The 20715-nt window shown below is 36.1% G+C and overlaps 2 protein-coding genes across 4 annotated transcripts in view; one reads left to right on the top strand and one right to left on the bottom strand.

The window, feature by feature from the left end:
• The window catches only part of LOC117114926 (NFX1-type zinc finger-containing protein 1-like), a 15635-nt gene extending 1925 nt beyond the window's left edge, over positions 1-13710 (top strand). Inside the window, exons 2-6 of one of the 2 annotated variants that reach the window (XR_004446465.1) lie at positions 1751-1988; positions 2647-2751; positions 3442-3533; positions 3909-11351; positions 11387-13710. Coding sequence is in view for 1 of the 2 variants with exons in the window: in XM_033258547.1 (XP_033114438.1) it covers positions 1762-1988; positions 2647-2751; positions 3442-3533; positions 3909-10816 (7332 nt within the window). In the remaining variant the exon portion in view is untranslated. Of the gene's footprint in view, positions 1-1750; positions 1989-2646; positions 2752-3441; positions 3534-3908 lie in introns of both variants that reach the window. The other variant, XM_033258547.1, reaches the window with a different exon arrangement.
• A 914-nt stretch (positions 13711-14624) lies between these two features.
• Positions 14625-19543, bottom strand: LOC117114927 (centromere protein V-like). Of its 2 annotated transcripts, none has more exons than XM_033258548.1 (5): positions 19476-19543; positions 18596-18696; positions 16827-16896; positions 15736-15850; positions 14625-15227 (listed from the first exon to the last, which is right to left on the bottom strand). In XM_033258548.1, the coding sequence occupies exons 2-5, from the start codon at positions 18691-18693 to the stop codon at positions 15100-15102; spliced, it is 411 nt and encodes a 136-aa protein (XP_033114439.1). In that variant the 5' UTR covers positions 18694-18696; positions 19476-19543; the 3' UTR covers positions 14625-15099. The 2 variants fall into 2 exon arrangements, with proteins under 2 accessions (XP_033114439.1, XP_033114440.1); XM_033258549.1 differs by lacking the exon at positions 19476-19543 and adding an exon at positions 19454-19474.
• Between the last annotated feature and the right edge of the window lie 1172 nt (positions 19544-20715).

The following is a 20715-nucleotide window of genomic DNA, read 5'->3' as shown; positions in this document are numbered from 1 at the left end:
AACCAACAACAATAATAATAATAATAATAATAATAATAATAATAATAATAATAATAATAATAATAATAATAATAATAATAATTCAATGAGACTAATTAAAAATAATTATGTTATGACAAATGCTCATTTAGATAGCCTCATGATGGTTGGAATACATGGTGATAGGTGAAGCAACCTCGACCATGGAAGCGTGGTTGACAGATCTAATGCAAAATTTCCAAAATATAGAATTTCACTTTCAAGAATGAGGATTTGAAAATAAATTAGATGGTTACATTGCATAGGCCCTACTCTTTCTTGTTTCATTCTAAATGTTTTGGTTTTGGAAGCTGATTTCAACATTAGAAAGCATGCCTACATGAAGTCATATTATAGTACCTCGATGTCTATCAAAAAGTAATAAAAATTCGCCATAATTCATGAAATATCGCTCCACTAGCCCCCCCCCCCGTCGGGGCCTTTAGTTCCTCCGTAGGGCAGGTCCTGGCGCCATCGCTGAGCTCTGTCCGAGCTCTGTCCGAAGGGGGGGGGGGGCTTGACCTGTCCGGTGATGGGGGCTTAAGCCCCTGCTTCCCCCACCACCGCCACTGAGTACCACGCACCATTGTAAACGAAACTGTGTTGGATGATACGGTAAACATACACCAGTTCATATTCAGTATTACACGGTTGACAACATTATGCGTTGTTGACTGGCTGTTGTTGGTGGCGCCACGATTTGCCCAACGGGGTAGGTGTAGGTAAAATGAGATTCACCGACAGGAATCCCCTTCACACACATTTAGAGCCACTATTCAGGTGTGCATTGGAAGGCCATTAGGTCCCAGACCTAAATATCTCGAAAATTAATCAATGGATCAAAATAATGCTTTCCAAAATAAAAAATAACGCTTTCCAGAATAGTTTGTCTTGTTTTAATGATAAGAAGTGTTTAAATTTTGGTCACGATCCGAATTAGGGTGTGAATATGAGGACCATTTAAAGGAAGTTAAGTTATGGAGTTGTTATGGTTTACCGTATACCCTAGGCAAATAACAATAGCTGTATGATGAATATTCAAATTAGTGCAATTACAGTAAATGTATACAGCGTTTTATATGTACTAACTTCTGTTTTTTGGAGCTGAATGTGAATATTTTGAATGCATTTTTATATTAAAACATGTGACGATAGGAACCATTGACTATTTGCATAACATTTCTATTTCAACACCAATACTTGGCATGTATTTTTTTGTCAATTATAAAAGTAAAATGTTCCCGTATGTTTAACCAGCAGAAGTAAGGAATTGGTCAAGTAAGTGGGTTGTCACTATTGCTTTTTTACAATCAGTAGTTGAAAATAAAATGTTTCAATATTATAATGTTGCTTGAATTTTGTGTTCAGAACATGTGTAGTGAAAATTAGGCCGACATTGAATTTTGGTGAAATTCGGATTACAAAATCTGAAAATGGCCACTCTTAAAAAGAGTCCCCAAAAACATACTAAGAGTGGAAATAGTGTCCCTCTTTGAAATAAAAAGTGTTTGGGTGAGTTACTGTGCGTATTTGAAGAGGAGTGAAGTGTGGTGGGGTGGTAGTGGTGGTGGTTGAAGTAAATTAGGAACATATTTTGAGAGATTTACTTTATAGAAAGGGATTTGCAGGGGGCGGAGATATGTTATCTACTGAGTCCTCTTGTTATTAGTATTGTTATTATTACTCTATAGAGTCACTATATAGAGTGATTTTATTTTGATATTGTCAATAGATTAGGCTAAAATGAGAGGCGCAAGACCTAAAGACCCTGGACGTCGAGTTGGTCTTCCGACCGAAGACACCAGAAAACGTCACCAACAGTCGTCTAGCGTTAAACATTTACACGCTCAGTCATACTTGGATTACAGGGGGAACCATCATCCATTAACACAAGATGACGAAAACTGGACAGTTGCTGGAGGATTTAGAAATCGCAATCGTGGCGAGGCTAATAGAGGTAGACCTTATAGGTATGTAATTCAATTAGTAGTACACGATATGTTAAGAAACACAATCGAAGATTACATTAAAGGTTTCTTACAATGTTAAGTACATTGGGATGTTGAAATCCCTCTATGACATTGTGTAGAATATGGAGGTTTTTGGTAGGCCTACTTAAATAAAAAATAAACACAATATTACCAAATTGAAAAATGGAATTTAAGCTAAAAAATAAAACAAATTCAAACAAAGATAATATATATAGCAATTTGGTCAGTTAATCCAAAATACCAATGCTCACCTATTGTTGGTAGTAAAATATGTTTTCTCTGATAATGACATAGCCCCACTGTACACAATTGGCTCATATGCACTATAAACAACCCAGTAAATCTTTTGTGACGAATCAGGACTACCCCGGTGTACTGGTCCAAACAACCTCTGTTACCCTGCGGCAATGGACCATTAGGTCCTTTGCAGATCATCCACTGTGATGATGATACCAGAAACATCAACAAACAATGACCTTCAAGTTTAAAATTAAGGCAAACTAAGTAAATTCTCAATTTTAACAATTATTATATACTATAAAAGGAACTTATAATTCTTTGGAGTTAGACAATGTGTTAAATGTAGACAATATATTATATATTTACTAATATTAATATATGTTTCGCATTAAAATAGGGCGAATGCTATGACTCATCACCATGGAAATCACTATTCAACCTCCACAACGACCTATGGAGACTTTAGGAGAGAAAGCCGTACAAAGGGAAAAGGAAGAGTTGGGTATGTTATAGGAATATGTAGGCACATAGTGTTATCGATTCTAAACAGAAATATTAAAGGATAAGTCTCATGTTTTAACTTTATTTTTAACAATTCATAACATGACTTTTATCTCCTATAGTTTTTAGCGCAAACTACAGGACATGCAAACATAGGCATAACACTGTTTAGTAGTATACGGAATTTATTCGAAAGCGCCCTCGAATAAACGCCTTCTCAAAAACCCTTCTCAATAATAAAGGGTTTATTCAAATATTTACGGTACACAATATTGCAACAGTGGCATGTAAAAACTATTATGCTGGTACACAGTACTGCCCCGACGGTCGTCGGCCAACACACCATGGAACACGCGCAGCGGATTTTTCAATGAAGATCCGCTCAATCTAACACATCGACAATCAGCAGACGGTCGTGTTGCCAAGCGCTCACATACGGTAGAGATGAATCATTGGCCAACAAATGTACGACACAGTGTGCGCCGGAACACAGTGTGTGCAATGTAGATTACTTTTATTTTTGTTCATCTGAAAATATAATTTGAAATTTGAAAAAAATATAGTTAACAAGGTCATCACACATTATTCTGTCTTATCTTATCTGTGTGGTAGTATGTGTGGAGGGTTTGTTTGGGTGTGCGAGGCTGGTGTGTAGATACGACGTAATTTGAAATTATATTCCTTTTTACAGAGATTTTGCACCGACCCCAAATAGGCCTCCTAATTATCAATTAGATGGAGGAAGATGCCATTACGCTGAAACGAAACCCATTGTAAAACCATGTAAGTACGAAGGTAGTCGACACAACTATAAAAAACAAACCTTTTCAATATTCAGTAGATTTGACCTTAAATAAAAAAGGTATTTATTTGACGCTTTTACATTATACTGTAATACCAGTGGCGGACTCAAGGGGGACATGTTGCTCACCCCCCCCCCCCACCACCATTTAACAAAAATAAATTTAAAATTAATGGAGAAAGTGATTATATTCAAATTTCAGTCTGAGATTGCCATTTACTGCCACCTAGCGGTGCCATAATCATAATTTTTCTTACCTCAGTCTCCACCATTGTCGGGCTGAGGTGGGTTACTTACGTAAAATAAAAACTTAAATTCAATATGTCTGCAATACAAAATGTTTTCATTCTTTGCAGTAAATATGAATGATCTCAAGAAAATACATCAGACGCAGTCGCCTAATGACGTGGTGCATATGTTATCCAACCGGGCCGACATGCTCAAAGCACTCTTAAATGAAAAAAAAATTAACAATGACGTCACTGAAATTCTACTCAGGATTTTTGTAAGGGTATTTGAGTACAAAACATCTAAAAAAGTTTCAGAAAAAATAAAAGCAGTAATAGATATGTTAAAAGACAGTACATTTTTTAAGAGTGTACTTCAGTTATATACAGCAAATTTAGGAGATAAATCAAACACAAAAAACCCAAGTCAAATTGAAAAAAAGATAGCTCTCCTTTCGATATTTCTACGAGGGTTCATTCCTGGACCTGAATGCGAAGTGAAAGATCTCGAAATGCATATAACACTCCTTGACGCCTCTAGTAAAGCCTTGTTTGTACAACGAAATTTGTCACAAGAAGCTGTTATTGAGGTAGCACGTTTAAAAAAAGAAGTGGACAAATGCATTACTGAAGCAAAGGAAGAAGACAAGAAGAGACGACAACATGCCTCTGCCATCCGAGAAGGTATTTTTGATGGCCCACCGCCTGATGACTATCGGGATATTCCGATATTACCAACCAAAGATGACCTCCAGTCAATGGAACCACCGTTCCTTCGGCCTAATAAAACTAAAGGAAGTTACTCAAATCATATTCATTATCTCGATGTTCAATTCCGATTGCTGCGAGAGGACTTCATTGGCCCTTTACGTGATGGAATTCAAACACACTTGGCTAATGTAGCAAATCCTCTTCCACGTAACCAGAGAAAAAGGAATACAGATGTTCGTCTGTACTATGACGTTCAAATTGACCATCCTGTAATTTCTGAAAACGGGGTACATTATCGCGTTAAATTCAGTCTCGGTAACTTAACGCGTGTAAAGTGGCAGAATACAAAACGATTAATTTTTGGCTCACTTGTCTGTTTATCACATGACAATTTTCAAACTCTTGTTTTTGGAACGGTTGGCAATAGAGAAGAAGAATTACTACGCCATGGCCGAGTTGATCTTAAGATCCATAATATTGAAAACGTAGAAAATACACGTGTATACACTATGGTCGAATCAACAGCATTTTTTGAGAGCTACAGGCCTGTCCTGCAGGTACTTCAACAGTTCAATGAAGAATCTATACCGATGGAAAACTACATTATTCGGGCTTCACACAACATAGAACAACCAAAATATCTGCGTAATAAGAGCGGCCTAATGTACGATATTAGTTCTTTGATGAAACAAGAAATAAGAACTTACAATAGGGATAGACGACGACCCATGGGCCTTCGTCACGAAAATAGAATTAACATACTAGACGACAATGCATGGCCCGAATTTAACAAACTAACACTTGATGAATCACAGTTAAGTGCTGTAAAGGCAGCATTGACAAAAGAGCTTGCGGTTATTCAAGGGCCACCAGGAACTGGAAAAACATACATTGGATTGAAAATTGTTGAGACTCTTCTACGTAACAAATCACATTGGTCGCCAAATAATGATGAGTATGCAGAATATGTTGAACATAAAAGTCCTATAATGGTGATATGTTATACAAACCATGCGCTAGATCAATTTCTTGAAGGTATTCTTGAATTTTCTCCAAAGAAGTTAGTCAGAATCGGTGGACGATCTAAAAGCGAAGAACTTGCACGTTTCAACCTGAGAGTTTTATCAAAAAAGTGCAGACGTAGATCAGATAATTTCAAAAAGATTATAGATGCCATAAGTGACCAAATGATACAGGCTGAGGAGATGATAAAATTGTGCAACAAATACATATTAAGTGAATATACCCTTGAAGCTGTTATAAATGAAAATCATTTCAGATGTCTACAGGACTCAAGAGAAGAATATTTGGTGGACGGAAATCGTTCAACTTTACCTACATGGCTTGGTCTTCTTTCCACTTCAGATGAATTTGAAAAGACAGAAGACGTTGCAGATGCTGACGACGAGATTAAAGAAGAACAGGGTGATGTTTCTAACACAAAGAACATTACGACTGAATTCGACATGCTAATGTATCAAAGGGAGTATGATGATACAAGTGATAGAAAAGATTATGAAACAAGAAAGAAATCGGTTTTGCGCACCCTATACACTAAACTCGCTTATAATCAGGAAATGAAATGCAGAGATTCACCATTGAAAGAGCATTATGCGACATTGATAAAACAACTATCCATCACTGATGATGAAATGGATGAACAGGAGGCCAACAGACTTGTCAATATTCGCAAGTTATCTCTGAATAATCGATGGCGTCTCTACCGATATTGGCTAACCCAGTACAAAGGTACATTGCGTAAAATTTTATTCAATCAGCAGCACAGTTATGACCAATTAGTAGGCAGGAGAATTCATGAGCAGGACCACGAAGCTAAATGTGAAGTTATAAGGGATGCAGATGTAGTCGGTATGACAACGACCGGTGCTGCTATGAATAAAGAGCTCCTGAATGCCATTCGACCGAAAATTGTCATTGTTGAAGAAGCTGCAGAAATACTAGAAGCACATATAGTAACAAGCCTGACAAATCAATGCGAACACCTTATTCTTATTGGAGACCATCAACAATTAAAGCCTAATCCTACAGTATACAAACTTGCTACCAAATTTCATCTGGATACTTCACTCTTTGAAAGAATGCTTACAAACGATGTCCCCTGTCAGAGACTGTCATCTCAACACCGCATGCGACCAGAGATATCGAACATCATGAGGAAACACTTTTACAGTCATCTCCTTGATGACGATTCGGTAAATCACTTTGATAATGTTATGGGAGTGAGCCATAACTTGTTCTTTATAAATCACGACATCAAGGAAGAGTCTGTGGAGGATATTTTGAGTAAGTCAAACGTTCACGAAGCTGAATATTGTTTAGCTCTTGCAAATTACTTCTTCCAACAGGGTTACGAGGCATCATGTATCACCATCCTGACTACCTATACGGGACAGGTGTTAAACTTGAAAGGAAAACTCAGAGATAAGAGGTATGCCTGTCTTGGTGGTATTTATGTTACTGCAGTCGATAATTACCAGGGGGAAGAAAATGATATCATACTATTGTCTTTAGTAAGGAGTAACGAAGCTGGGAACATCGGTTTTTTAAAGGTCTCAAATAGAATGTGCGTAGCATTGTCGAGAGCCAGAAAGGGTTTATTCTGTATTGGTAACTTCACACTTTTAGCGGAAAAGAATGACCTCTGGATGAAGATAGTGAACGATATGCGATCTTCAGGTCGTATCGAAAATCATCTTTTGTTGCACTGTCACAACCATCCAGCGACGAAGGTTAAAGCGTTTATTGCAAAAGACTTCGAAAAATGTCCATTAGGAGGATGTAACCGTATGTGCGAAACTCGCCTCGAGTGTGGTCATGTATGCCCTAAGTATTGCCACCCTAAAGATCCACATCATGAAAAATACGAATGTAGAGAACCATGTGTCAGAACCTGTGATCGCAGTCATCCATGCAATTATTTGTGCTTTATAAAGTGCCCTCCGTGTACAGTCATTGTCAGTAAAGCTCTGCTTGATTGTTCCCATGAAGCTAATATACAGTGTGCCAAATATAACCAGCCAATTGATTGCATGGAGCCATGTGAAAGGACATTAAAGTGTGGCCACATATGCAGACTTAAATGTTTTGAGAGTTGCACCTCGCGGAGATGCTTAGAAATTGTTAATAAATCATTTGATCCTTGTGGCCACGACATTCAAGTAGAATGCTACATAAACTCATGTCAACTACCCTGTGAAAAATTGTTAACTTGTGGTCATGTCTGTCAAGAAAAATGCGGATATATGTGCACAACCAAATGTAAAAAACTTACAGATAAGACATTTCAGTGTGGACACACTGTAAATGTCCCTTGCTTTACACCTTCCTGTATTTTGCCATGCCCACGTGAAAGACTGTGTGGTCACCCATGTCCTGGACTATGTGGTGAGCCGTGTGGCGACTGTTTGGTTGAAGTCAGAAAAGAACTTCCATGTAGACATTTGAAGATGTTGTTTTGCTATGAAAATGTTGAAAGTGTTACTTGTAAAAAAATGTGCACTAAGACATTACCATGTGAACACCCATGTAAGTTAAAGTGTTATGAAATGTGCGATGCTACTTTATGTACTAAACTGGTTAAAAAAAAGCTGAAATGTGAGCATGAGAAAGAGGTACCTTGTAATGTAAATCTTGAAACATTATACAAAGAAAAAGATAGACACTCGCGTTATGAGAGTTTGGTAACCCGTGCCACATTTCTCCGTAGCAAGTTTTCAAGACTACCAAAGCAAATGGAATTATTAAACTGTAACGTGGAAGTTATTTTAACTTTGGGATGTGGACATGAAATCACAATCGAGTGTTATGAATCATCAAATATCGATAAAATTAAATGCAAGATAAAGGTTATTGAAACACTAGATTGCGGACACGACGTCACTCGTGAGTGTTCAAAAATCGGTGTATGTTTTGAAATGTGTTCAAGGCTGTTATCATGTGGACATAAGTGTAAAGAGGCTTGCGCTAATCCGTGTACAAGTCAATGTACTGAGATTGTGAAGAAGAAACTAAAGTGCGGGCATAATAAAACTGTGAAATGTTATGTAGATGTCACAGAGAATGTCACTGAGGGTGAGGCAGCTTGTAATTTTAAGATAAAGGTCCAACTACCTTGTGGACATGAAGAAACACAACTTTGTTGCAGGAGTCATCTACCTATTATATGCAGTAACCGATGTTCCAAAAAGCTGTCGTGTGGTCATTTTTGTACGAAGAAATGCTCAAAAGAATGTTCAATCGATAGTTGTAAACAGGCATGTACTGCCATATTAGCCTGCGGACATAAATGTAAAGGAAACTGTACAGAGTGCTCACACGGACGGGCACATAGTACATGCCTCCAAATTTGCAGAAAGACGCTTATCTGCGGTCACGTTTGCCAACAGACATGCTCTATTACTCCATGTTCACCATGTAAAAAACAGTGCAATTCTACTTGTCCACACAGAAAATGTCGTAGAGCCTGTGCTGAAATGTGTGAACCATGTAAATCCCCATGTGAGTGGAAATGCCCCCATTTAAAATGTACAAACGCATGTGATGAGATGTGTAATCGTGAGAGATGCAATGAACCGTGTCACAAGACTCTCAGATGCAAACATAAATGTTTAGGTCTTTGTGGTGAACCTTGTCTCCGTAGTTGTTTAAAATGTGATCCGGCTAGATATGATCCAGCTACAGCAAAGGGAAATAGACCAAAATATGTCTACTTGTATGATTGTTCCCACGCAGTTGAAGTTTTAAAAATGGATGCATACATGGATACAGTTGAAGGTTTGCAACGAAAAGAATGCCCCATATGTGACACAATCATCAGATATAGTACAAGATATGGTAATGTGCTAAAAAATATTGATGTAAAAATTGCATCGATGAAGCGCATGATGTTTGCTGAGCGATCAATGCAACAAGTGCAAGAAAGACGAAAACAGATTATTGACAAATTGTCAGTCCTAAAAACAATTGATCCGAGAAAACTATTAGATGAAGTAAACTCACGCTATGGAGTATCATATGATAGAATGCTTGTAATTAACATCGTGATCACAATACTCGAAAAAATAGAATTTATTCGTATCGACTTAAATCAACAAAATGATAATATTGGTAGTCAACTGAGCAATCGCCATATATCTCAACAATTAGATAAAGTTGAAAAAATAGTTTTGAATTTCACTAATAGTGTTTCTAGACAGGTGTTGGTTGATTTGTATTCAGACTTGCAACGCTTGAATACTTGCACCCAGTTAAGAAATCGGGAATATCAGGGTAACACTACTTCTGAAGATTCCACAAAGATCAACAACATGTTATCGATTATGCTTTATACGAAGATACCGGTAACTCTTGAAACTAGCCTCGATGCTTTTAGTCTGATTGGACCAGAAAGCGTAGAAGAATTATCAAAAGAAACATTAGATGTGGTTGAGAAAATCGTTAATACAGGTTCAAGTTTTTGTCAGGACACTTGGAAAACATGTGCGATGGGCCATATACTGGCTAGGAATGGAAATGAAGGAAACGTGCAGAACTGTCCAGAATGCAATACTTCCAAGATTTTTGAAACCACTCAACAGTTTAATCAATCGAGAGGGTTTTCAGAAAATACGAAGGTAGTGAATCAAAATGTTCATGAAAAAGGCGTTAGAAATTTGAATCAAGTAGACAATCGTGATTTGAAAGTCGACAATAATCAAAATCAAAAGATATTGTCGAAGAATCAACGTCGGCGACAGCAGAGACAAATCCAACAGGAACCTAAAAATGAAAACGTAAACAAAGGTTTAAAGGTTTCGACAGACACTCGTACTTCCTCTCATCCTCAACGACAAGGAAAAGATTCGCCTTTTAATAATATGAATGTTGAGAGAACTCGAAGAAGTCACCAACAGCAGAGTAGTAGTGCACAGTCAGGTAGCAAAGCCATCAACAAAAATGTCAGTAAAAAAACTGAGAAATTGCAAGATGAACGGAAAAAAGAAAGCAACAAATCTGTATATAGCACTAGTCAAGGGAGAAACTCGACTAACCAGACTCGTAAACCACCAGCGGAGGGTGAAAGTACTCGAACGAAACAGCGACAGCAGAGCAGTAGTGCACACACAGGTACCAAAGCCAGTAACAAAAATGTCGACAACCAACCTGAGCATTTCCGAGATGAACGGACAAAAGAGAACAACAAAGCTGTATCCAGCACTACCCAAGGGAGCAAATCGACTAACCAGACAAGTAAACCAGCAAACCCAAGACGAAGAAATAGAAGCAGAGGCAGAGGTAGAGGTAGAGGCTCATCATTTAAAAATTAAGATATAAAAATGAAAATTTAGGCTGACAAGAAATTAGCATATTGCGAAAATGTATATCCGTAGCGTCCTTCAAGGGCCTCTAATAAAAGGTGTCACAATTATCATCGGAATTATTCTAATTTTAATTTTATATGAACAAGATTTTTTTTTAAAATTAAATATTATATTATTTGGAACGATTTACTCTAGTTAGTAGATTCTTGCTTGTAATTTATTACAGTTTGTAAGCTCCTAAGGACACCAGGCTATAGCACGAATATTACTGTACATTTCTATTTTTATAATCCAAATATTCAGGTTTTAATTATATGAAACTTGCTAGAATATAGTCGAGGTTGATTATATGGTTAGGTTAGTTGTGCAACAAAACGAATGTTAAATGGTAACATTTAAAATCTTCAGTTTGCACATTTTTTTAATTTACTTTTTCCCAATGTCTTTTTTTAATTCTAAGTTTAGATCAATCAAATGTTAAAAGTTAATCAAACAACTAGATATAAAATTTCATCAGGTGACCGTAAATTCAACACATTTTGTATCAATGAACTTATTGAAAATAAAGTACTTAAGACTTCAATTAATTCAACCGATTTTTGATGTTTCAATCTTTATTAGATCAACATCATAATATTTGAAAATAAATACAGCTGTCATTAAAATCTGGTATGACAGAATATTTGAATATCATTGAATTAGCCATTTACTATTCTCATCATAATAAGATAAGCTTAAAACGTGTATAATATTTTATTTCTGTTGATTGTTATGTTTAATAGTCGGGCACACACTGCGTCGTAAGATGGTCGAAAGACTGTCGGCTGACGAATGTTATCTGATCTCAGTGAGCGCTTTACGACGGCTGCCGATTGTCGAGGGTGGCAGTGGAGTGGATTGTCAAAACAAAGCTTCGCGCACCACGTCGCGTTAAATTTTCCTACAGAATCGCATTAGCCGACGAGCGTAGGCCCAGTGTGTGGCGACAGGCTTTAGTAATAAATTTAATTCATATTAGTTGGCCTATAGTTTTATTTCCTGCATTATTGAGGGCTTTCTAAACTTTTATTGAGAAATATAGGTACACGTTTTGTTAATAGAATTTTTCAGGAGTATTTTGATTGTGTGTGTGTGCCAAAGGGTATAGCATGCTACTTTCTTCATTCTTCAAGATAATTTTTTTTTAAATTTCCTTCACATACAACAGCAAGTACACTCGCCACTTAAGTTTGGAATGATGCTTTATAAATAGTCTCTTTATGAGGCCTAGGGAGTACAGTTCTTTTTGGTGGTGAGAAAATCCTGCTGCTGAGACAGGAATTGAACCCAGAACCCTGGGATTAGAAGGCAAGCATCTTAACCACCAAGCTATTCAGCTCCACTCGAATTAAACATTTATCGATACATATACATCACTACAGTTCTAAACTGGTTAAGAAGTGTAGATTTGTAGGTGTTCAAGATATAGCATGTTAGCTGTTCCTCACTCTTTAAAAAATAAAGCATTCAGTGATTTATATAATCTATAAGTATAGTTGATTGGTCAAATTGAATAACAAAGTATTTGTTCATTGTCTTTTCCTGTAGTGGTTTAAATCGAGATTCTTGGCACAATGAAGGGTACATTTTGATTCCACATACATATATGCTTATATGCAGTATATAAGAATAAACTATTATTATTATAAATTATTATTATTATTATCATTATTATTTTTTTATTATATACATAAACCAGTAGAATTATAGTATAATTAATAATTTTAATGTTATAAGTCATATTGTATTCCAATGATGATGATGATAATGACAATGACTATGATGATGGTAATAGACCTAATATTATTGCAATACTTACTGTGTAGTATATTTATATGGTATGAAATTTTAATGTTTATATTTATTCTATTGCTAATTTTAATTTAGTTTGTAACTGATTGGCGACCCACTCGACAGAGATCTTGAATCTCTTTTTTCCAAGTCTCATTTTGCTTTTCTTATATTTGTATTTTTTAATGATTTTTAATTAAACAAGTAAATATAATGAAATGAAATAATTAATTCTAACCGGTGATCAATGAAGAGGTACCCGAATAGTAAATGTCTATCGTCAGAATTATCGTGGATATGACAATTGGGGTACATGGTAACAGTGTTAGCGCATGTTTATCTTCATTTACAATTTCTTAATTACAGTTTCCCATGCGTGTTGTTCATTGTGATTATGGATGTACTGACGAAACCCAGTTTTATTCTTCTTGGATAAAACTGTCAAATATAGTAGATATGAAAGTTCGGTTAGAATGAGCTTTCGAAAAAAGTATATCAACATACTCTACGAACAACAATACGATTGATTGTTTCACAGAAGTATACTAGGACTATGGTATGTTTTCAGCGGCAATGTACTTAAAACCACTTGTTAAAGTGTTATTTGTGTTGGTATGAATAATGCATAACATTGGTGGCACAACATGTGTCGTAACGGTATTCTATTGATGTAAAGGATGGATCATTTAAAAAATGTGTATAACTTACGGAATTATTACAAATGTACTCAAAACAGAAATGGAAATGTTATTTAAGATAAACAATACTTTAGATGTTCGGCGTTTTGTATTAAGCCATATTTTTAGCCTGCACTGAAACTGGGGTTAAGGTAATGGTTATTATGTGTCAGGCCTACCTCCATACATAGCGTCGTTATTTTAAATCTTTAAAAGGATTTCTTTAAGCACAGTTTTCATGAAATTGTTACAGTGTTTTGCTGCAATCTTTACACGTGATGCGAATTTAAAAGATAAGTGGAGTATGATATTGACATGATGATGATATTATTTGAAGGTTTGGCATGGTGAATTAACAATAATATTAAATGCTTGCAATAGAGCACATCAAGAGTTTTGAAATGAACTTCTGTTTTGTTGAGTGAGTCTCGACGTTTCGATTGAGTTGATTTAATCGCCATAAAGGAAAATAATATTAATGACAATTGAAGTTAAATTAAAAAGGATCCATACAACTTCAAATGAAAAAAAACCCCTTTAAACCAAAAAGGCACTTTCAAATAAGAACACAATCAAGAGGATGATTGATTGTTTTATATATTTACAGTAGACCTAATGTAAAATCCTTTAAAATAAAATAATACTGTATAATCAAAATGTGTTATCAATATGGACATCAGGGCATCATTTTCATTGCTTTTATTATTTGATTTTATTCGTACTAACAAACAACAATAAAAACTGTTAACATGTTAAAATACATCTAAATTCTAAACAATCGACGATTGGTTGCTCTTTGATCACGTATTACTATAAAGCCCAGTTTGTTGAGACACTCTGTGAAAGGTCAAACACCTTAAAGCATTTTTAATTATGTTCACCGAGTTTCCGATGCTCTGGATCTGAATGAATATTTCTCAACGCCCCTAAACGGAGCAAAGCGAGTAAGGTTGGTGGCACAGGTAGTTTCTGGACTATAGATTCTTCAGGTGGTCAAATTATAGCCGTCTATAATATACACATATACGTATTCAACAAAAATAATGCCCAGTATGTCACACCACAAAGATATGGTAATGTGTTTAAAAGTATATTATGTATTTATACTGTATGTACAGTATTACAAACTCATTCGCAATGAAAAACAGAATGATGCTGCAAAATTAACGAAAATAGTACTCATCGTACACTTGTAAAAATGTTGATTGTCCCTTTAGAAATCATTATCTGGCTATAACAGTAAGGTAATATTGAAATAAGGCCTTCAGATTTTGCTACTACTGTCAATGGGCCAGTGTTTGGGATTCATCTTTGTAACAGCTACGTTGAAACTTGAAACAACTCCATATAGACACAATTATATCTTGCCAATCTTTATTAAATTAGGAATCATATAAAAATTATATATATATTATACCATTATTTTGATATGTGGTATGACAAGATACCGATATGTAAACATTTTAATGTAAAGTAATAAAGAGTTTAGTTTTCTTCCTTCTGACAAAAACTGTTTTTGTGACAGCACTGGATTTTCTATCATGACTTAAAAAACATCTTCACTACCTAAGCCTTGTATTTTGAGATAATAATTATGTTCTATAATAATAATTATAATAATAATAATAATTTATCTTTCTGAGGATTCTTTCTAACTTCTGGTTTTCGTAATTTTTAGTAGTTTTTACTAACTTTCTATTATATAATCCTCCCATTTGTGGATTCATATCAATAGTTAATTATTTTTTCTCCAGCGATCAATTTAGGATAAATTGGTGTCTTCTAACTTTCTTTAGATCTTTGCTGTATTTCAGGATTCACCTCAATAGCTTTCTCCCAGTTCTGACCATCAAACGTTTCCACCAGGACCTTATCTACTGTTCCAAATTCTAAGCAGTGAGGCATTATTCCTGTGAAATCAATAAAACAAACTTAATGTATATACTTTTCTTTATGTTTTTACTTATACACATTTTATCATCCTTTATTGATAAAAATTTGACTTCTAAAACCTAAATATCACTTTAGTTTTAAGTAATAAATAACAGCAGATATACAATAACAATGATAATATAGCTTTTTGATCAAGTATACATCAACACTAAATAGTGAAATATTAGTAATATTGTTACTGATGAAACACTATTAATAATTGATAATTATATTTATAGTACTATTTGTAGTATTAATCAATTTATTATCGATATGGTAGAAAAGGCTAAAAAGCTGAACACCCTTTTATTAGTATTCATTGTTTATATTCATCGGGTTATTTTAACACTGTGTTCATCCCTGGTCATCAAACCACGATTGTATATTGTAGAGTGGAATGTTTGGAAAAGGCCTACTAATAACCAGTTATAGCCTTCTGCAATACCTTCTTCATACTGCTGTGCCCATAATTCTAATATACATTACCTTTGCCATCTGGATTTGACCTCGGTGTGTAGAAACTTTGTACACCACAAATCTTACAAAATGTATGTTTAGCTTTATGCGTGTTGAAGGTATAGCATGTTATCTGGTCTTCACCCTACAAAGGAGTTAAACATTTATTGAGAACATGTGTACTCTAATGTTAAAATGTGTATATTTGTAGTGTGGACATACACTGATGAAAGGTATTAAAATTCTTGTAAACAAAATGTTGTTTGAAAAAATGATATGTACTCAGTGGTAGAATTGGCTGTGATATGAGACACATCATACCAAAACCAGTGTATGTCATTAAACCGAGTAATTAGCATAAGAATGCGGCAGTATTGTATACTTCAGTACAGAGAAGCCGTAACACTTATACGCATAACTTCGCCAACAGTAAGTAAAATAAAGCCTTGTTCGCACTGGATGCCCTAAATATATAGAACAATCATACATTATGGTAATTTAAAAATACATCATTTTTGTGAGTGGACTGCATTGTGAGAAAAATACCACATTCACACAAGAAAAAATGTTAAACTTGCCCTATGCTTTATGTTTGGGAAAAATTTGGCATCCAGTACGTTCATAGCATCTGTGCATAGATGTGTATAAGAGACAGGAAGAAGACAAAATGGATTCAGGCAAAAAAACAAAAAAAAACCGAAACTGGACATACGATTGAAACGCATGCGTGAGGTACCGAAGGTCATGAACTCAGGAAGTTTTAACCGTGTTCGTTCGGATTGGACTTCTTGACCAGCGTGGTTAGTTTAACTGAGACCATGGTAAGTTTTACTGGGCAGGCTGAGGTCGGTAAAATTAACCATTCGGCTTGGTTAATTTAACCCTGAGGGAATTGTAACCGACGTTCGGATTGGATTTTTTTTGGTAAATTTAGCCAGTGACTCGGTTAATTTGACCAAATTAAGTCCAGTGCGATAGGGGCTTAAGCCATCATTTTAGACCTTATAATGTGGAAAATATGAATATATTAATAAGTTCTTGTTTTTGTAACTGATACTGGTTTTGGCATGGCAAGTCCCATATGATTATAACAAATAAATAACTGTTGGTATTGTACTTACCTGTAGTAATTTGAATTTAGAGTTTGGCACAATGAAGTGTATGTTTTGCTTCTTGTCACATATACTGCAACTACATAATAAAAAAAAAAAGAAGAAATCAATTCAGTGTGTATGATTTAAAAGTGTATGCAAGATCTTGTTAAAAAATCAGAAGCAGTTTACTACATATAATGCACTAGTCTTCATTACCTGGTCCTTATATACTCAGTTGGTAGGAAATAGAGTGAGGTTTGGGGTTTAAATCATGATGTTAACATATATTCTTGTTCTCAACATTAATCTGATTAGATAATGTTGATAGATATAATTTGCTGATTTAAGAATCTTTAAAAATATCCATGTGCAGGAATTTACAATTTTCGTGTGGTCACCTTCAATCAAATTGACTACGAATTGTTCTTGCAATTTGAATTTTTACATTACCAGGACTACTTAAAACAGGCAGTGGCTTGTGTTACACCAGTCTGAATCCAGTTCCTAATTTTGATTGCATGTTATTGTCCTAGTCCAATCAATACAAACAATATCACCTAATCAGTAACGATTTTAGTCAATGCCTTTAAAATATTTCGGAAATTGGTCCGTGACTACTGCAGGAGCCGAAGAGAGGTGGTTAGTAGTTTTATTATCACATCTTTCCACAAGGACATGGGCTGAACCTGAGCACCAATGCAACTCCATACCCTTCACAACTGGACCTTTACGGAGTGTCAATCAAACTCAACAACTGACCAATCACAACAATGCAAGAAACATGCACATGAATAACAAACACGTGTTGTCCCACAAAAGAAGGTGTACAGGTACATTTTACACTGGCTATGTTCTCACACGGCAGCTAACGGTTAGCAGGATCCGGATCCTGCTAACCGTTAGCTGCCGTGCGTCCATACAAGCAAATCCCGATCCGGATACCAAGAATATGATCGAATCACTGGCCAATAAGAAACTGGAAATTGTAAACGCGTACGTGTGATTGGTTGATGATAGAAACGCACTCAACGTGCTAACTGATAGCGCTTGCTAACCGTTAGCAATATCCGGATACCGCTAACGGTGAGTGCTAACCGATCGGGCGTTCTCACACAGACGCTAACGGTTAGCGCTAATAACAGTTAGCTCCCGATCCAGATACTAGGGCTCTTGTGAGAACCAGGCTGCTATCTTTTCGTGGGGCCTTAGCAACAATATCCAAGGGGTGGGATTTTGCAAAAAGATCCATTTACAGACAGATATGGACCTTTACCGAGAAGACTAATACCCTATTCAGACTACACTCTGTTGGGATCGGTTGCAATGTAATCGGTGGTAATCCAGAACTGATAAACTCTCGATCGCAATCAACGAAGGTATTCAGACCAACAAACAAAATTTACATTCTAGGGCCTAGGCCTCCGATGGCTAGGCTTATGTCGACTGACCTCAGCCAAACAGTGCCTGTGGAATTCGTTGTGATCAGATTCCGTGGTAATCGGGAGTAATAAAGATTGTAGCACCCAATCACAACGGGTAACAATTGCGATATCGATTACATATTGACTACTATTGGTGAGCTTTCACACACGATTATACTTTGCGATTGGGTGCGATTGGATGTCACCACTGCTACAACCGATCGCAATGCGATGCTAGTCAAGTCTAAATGGGGTATTAGTTTGAACCAACCGAACGCTGGACAACAATCTTGAAGCATGGGCTGTAGTTAACAGCACCCCTGCCCACTTAAACTCTCCCAATTTTTAATAGTCAATTGATTGGTTATCACTTACTTGCATTTCACTGCTTTAATAATTTTTGGTGCCTGTACTTGGAACTTCACTGCCCCACAATGACATCCACCGAGATGTGTCACAAGTTCCTCTGACATGCCCTAAATATATAGAACAATCATACATTATGGTAATTTAAAAATACATCATTTTTGTGAGTGGACTGCATTGTGAGAAAAATACCACATTCACACAAGAAAAAATGTTAAACTTGCCCTATGCTTTATGTTTGGGAAAAATTTGGCATCCAGTACGTTCATAGCATCTGTGCATTTGTGTATGTAAGATGATTAAATGTTGTACATTGATCTACACAATGATAACAGGGTGCACCTTATTTTTCACTACATCGAGTATCTCAGGCATAGGCGGGTGCAGGGGGAGTGGGTTAAAGCACTAAAAATGATCAAGTTTTCATTGGAATATACATTTTAGTAGGCCTACGCCATTATCATTGACCAAAAAAGTGTCCAAGAACACTTAACTAAGCCTACACAGTGTGTCCCACAGAAAATTTAGTATGCCTAGCTTGGGATCTGTACTAGCTATACTGTTCCAGGCCTAGTAAAAGTGAGCTACCACTAGAGCCTATGGGTTGAAATGCCATTCATTGAATGGCATTCATTGAGGGACATACACGAATTGGTTACCTGGTACAATAAATAGGCCTCTAGCCTGGCCCTAGTCTAGCCTAGGCCTACAATACAGGACAGGTAGGTAGTGCCTTGTCTTGACATGAATGAAATAATGAAAGATTGTGTAGGCCTAGGCCTAAGTCTAGCTTAAAAAGTCATGTAGGCCTATAGTGACAGCAGTTCGATTAACCTATAATAATAATTATTCTAGAGAGGAATTTACCCGGCCTCTATTAACCGCTTACCTGATTCCTCCTCCTCGCTCGTCGATTCCGGGGGCTGTCCCGGCGTGTGACGTGTTCAACGACGTAGAGAGAGAATAAAATGACGTCATCACTTTCCCATAAGTTCGGACTAAATAAACCATGAATAAACACACTATCCTATACAGTGCATAGCCCTAGTTGTCTTTGGTTGTCTCAGATGAGGAAGGGGATTGCTTAAGGAGTTTCAAAAAACATGGAATTGCTTGGTTTTAAAGTCAGATTCCGGAGGAAAACATTTTTTTAATATGTTGTAGAACTGATTTTCTAAGACAGAAAAAAGTTGTTTGACGAAAAACTGAGGAACGGTGAAGAAGATACAGATTTTTGAATATTTAAAAACTGGGGGAAAAGGGGGCGTAACCGCCCATTTTTATACCTTTTTCCCCCAGTTTTTAAATATTCAAAAATCTCATTCACCGTTGCTCAGTTTTTGATCAAACTACTTTTTTTGTCTTAGAAAAATCAGTTCTACAACATATCAAATTTTTTTTTTCCTCCGGAGCCTGACTTTAACACGTATTTCAAAAAATCAATAACAGCAACAAGTGGCACAAATCCATCTGGGCCTCTAATGTATTTTATTTTGGTGTTCGAGGGTTTATTTATGAGAGTCATAAGTACAGTATTATATGTCAACTTAAGGCCAAACAAAAAATATGTTGTGTTGCCCTCCGCGACCGACCGAAGATTTCCAAAAAATCGGGTCGGCTTTTTTTTTTTTTTTAAATTTGGCTCAACCACAAATTTGAGAAATACCACTTCCGAAATTAACATATAGAACATAAAAATCTAAAAAAGACATGTAATTTTACGAAAATCGGGCCATTTTACAGTATATGCAAGCGTAAAATCGGATAGAAGGCATTATTTTGAGAACCGAGCGCGACGACGATACATACATGCACACAATATCGGATCGCTCGCGCTGAGCTGTCAAGTAGCCACGACCAGATCTAGGCCTAATTTTTGTCTTTACTGCTGTACAACTATAGTGTTTGATTGAATCAAAAATCGTATTCATTACCTTACTACAGTATATTGGACAATCAATAAAAACAGGCTTAGGTCTAGCCATCGCTTAAAAACCGGTACATATCTAGACATTTTCGACTCCGTTACGGTTTTAGGCCAACCATAAACGAAATATTTTTCTCTTTTTTTCTCGAAGTAAAGTTTTCTTCGATCGTTTTACATAGAGGGCGCTTGGTTGGACATTTTT

Source organism: Anneissia japonica, unplaced genomic scaffold (assembly GCF_011630105.1).
Source record: "Anneissia japonica isolate Jap-2015-1 unplaced genomic scaffold, ASM1163010v1 scaffold288189_len579620_cov203, whole genome shotgun sequence".
NCBI classification, from domain to species: Eukaryota; Metazoa; Echinodermata; class Crinoidea; order Comatulida; family Comatulidae; genus Anneissia; species Anneissia japonica.
This window is presented reverse-complemented; position numbering and strand designations above follow the sequence as displayed.

Bases quoted from the DNA above. Each gene is read 5' to 3' on its own strand.
- LOC117114927 (XM_033258548.1), bottom strand. From the start codon at position 18,693: ATGTCAGAGGAACTTGTGACACATCTCGGTGGATGTCATTGTGGGGCA. The intron at 16,897-18,595 runs GTAAGTGATAAC...TTTATTATGTAG, and splicing joins ATTAAAGCAGTGAAATGCAA to TTGCAGTATATGTGACAAGA. The intron at 15,851-16,826 runs GTAAGTACAATA...ACTCCTTTGTAG, and splicing joins CTAAATTCAAATTACTACAG to GGTGAAGACCAGATAACATG.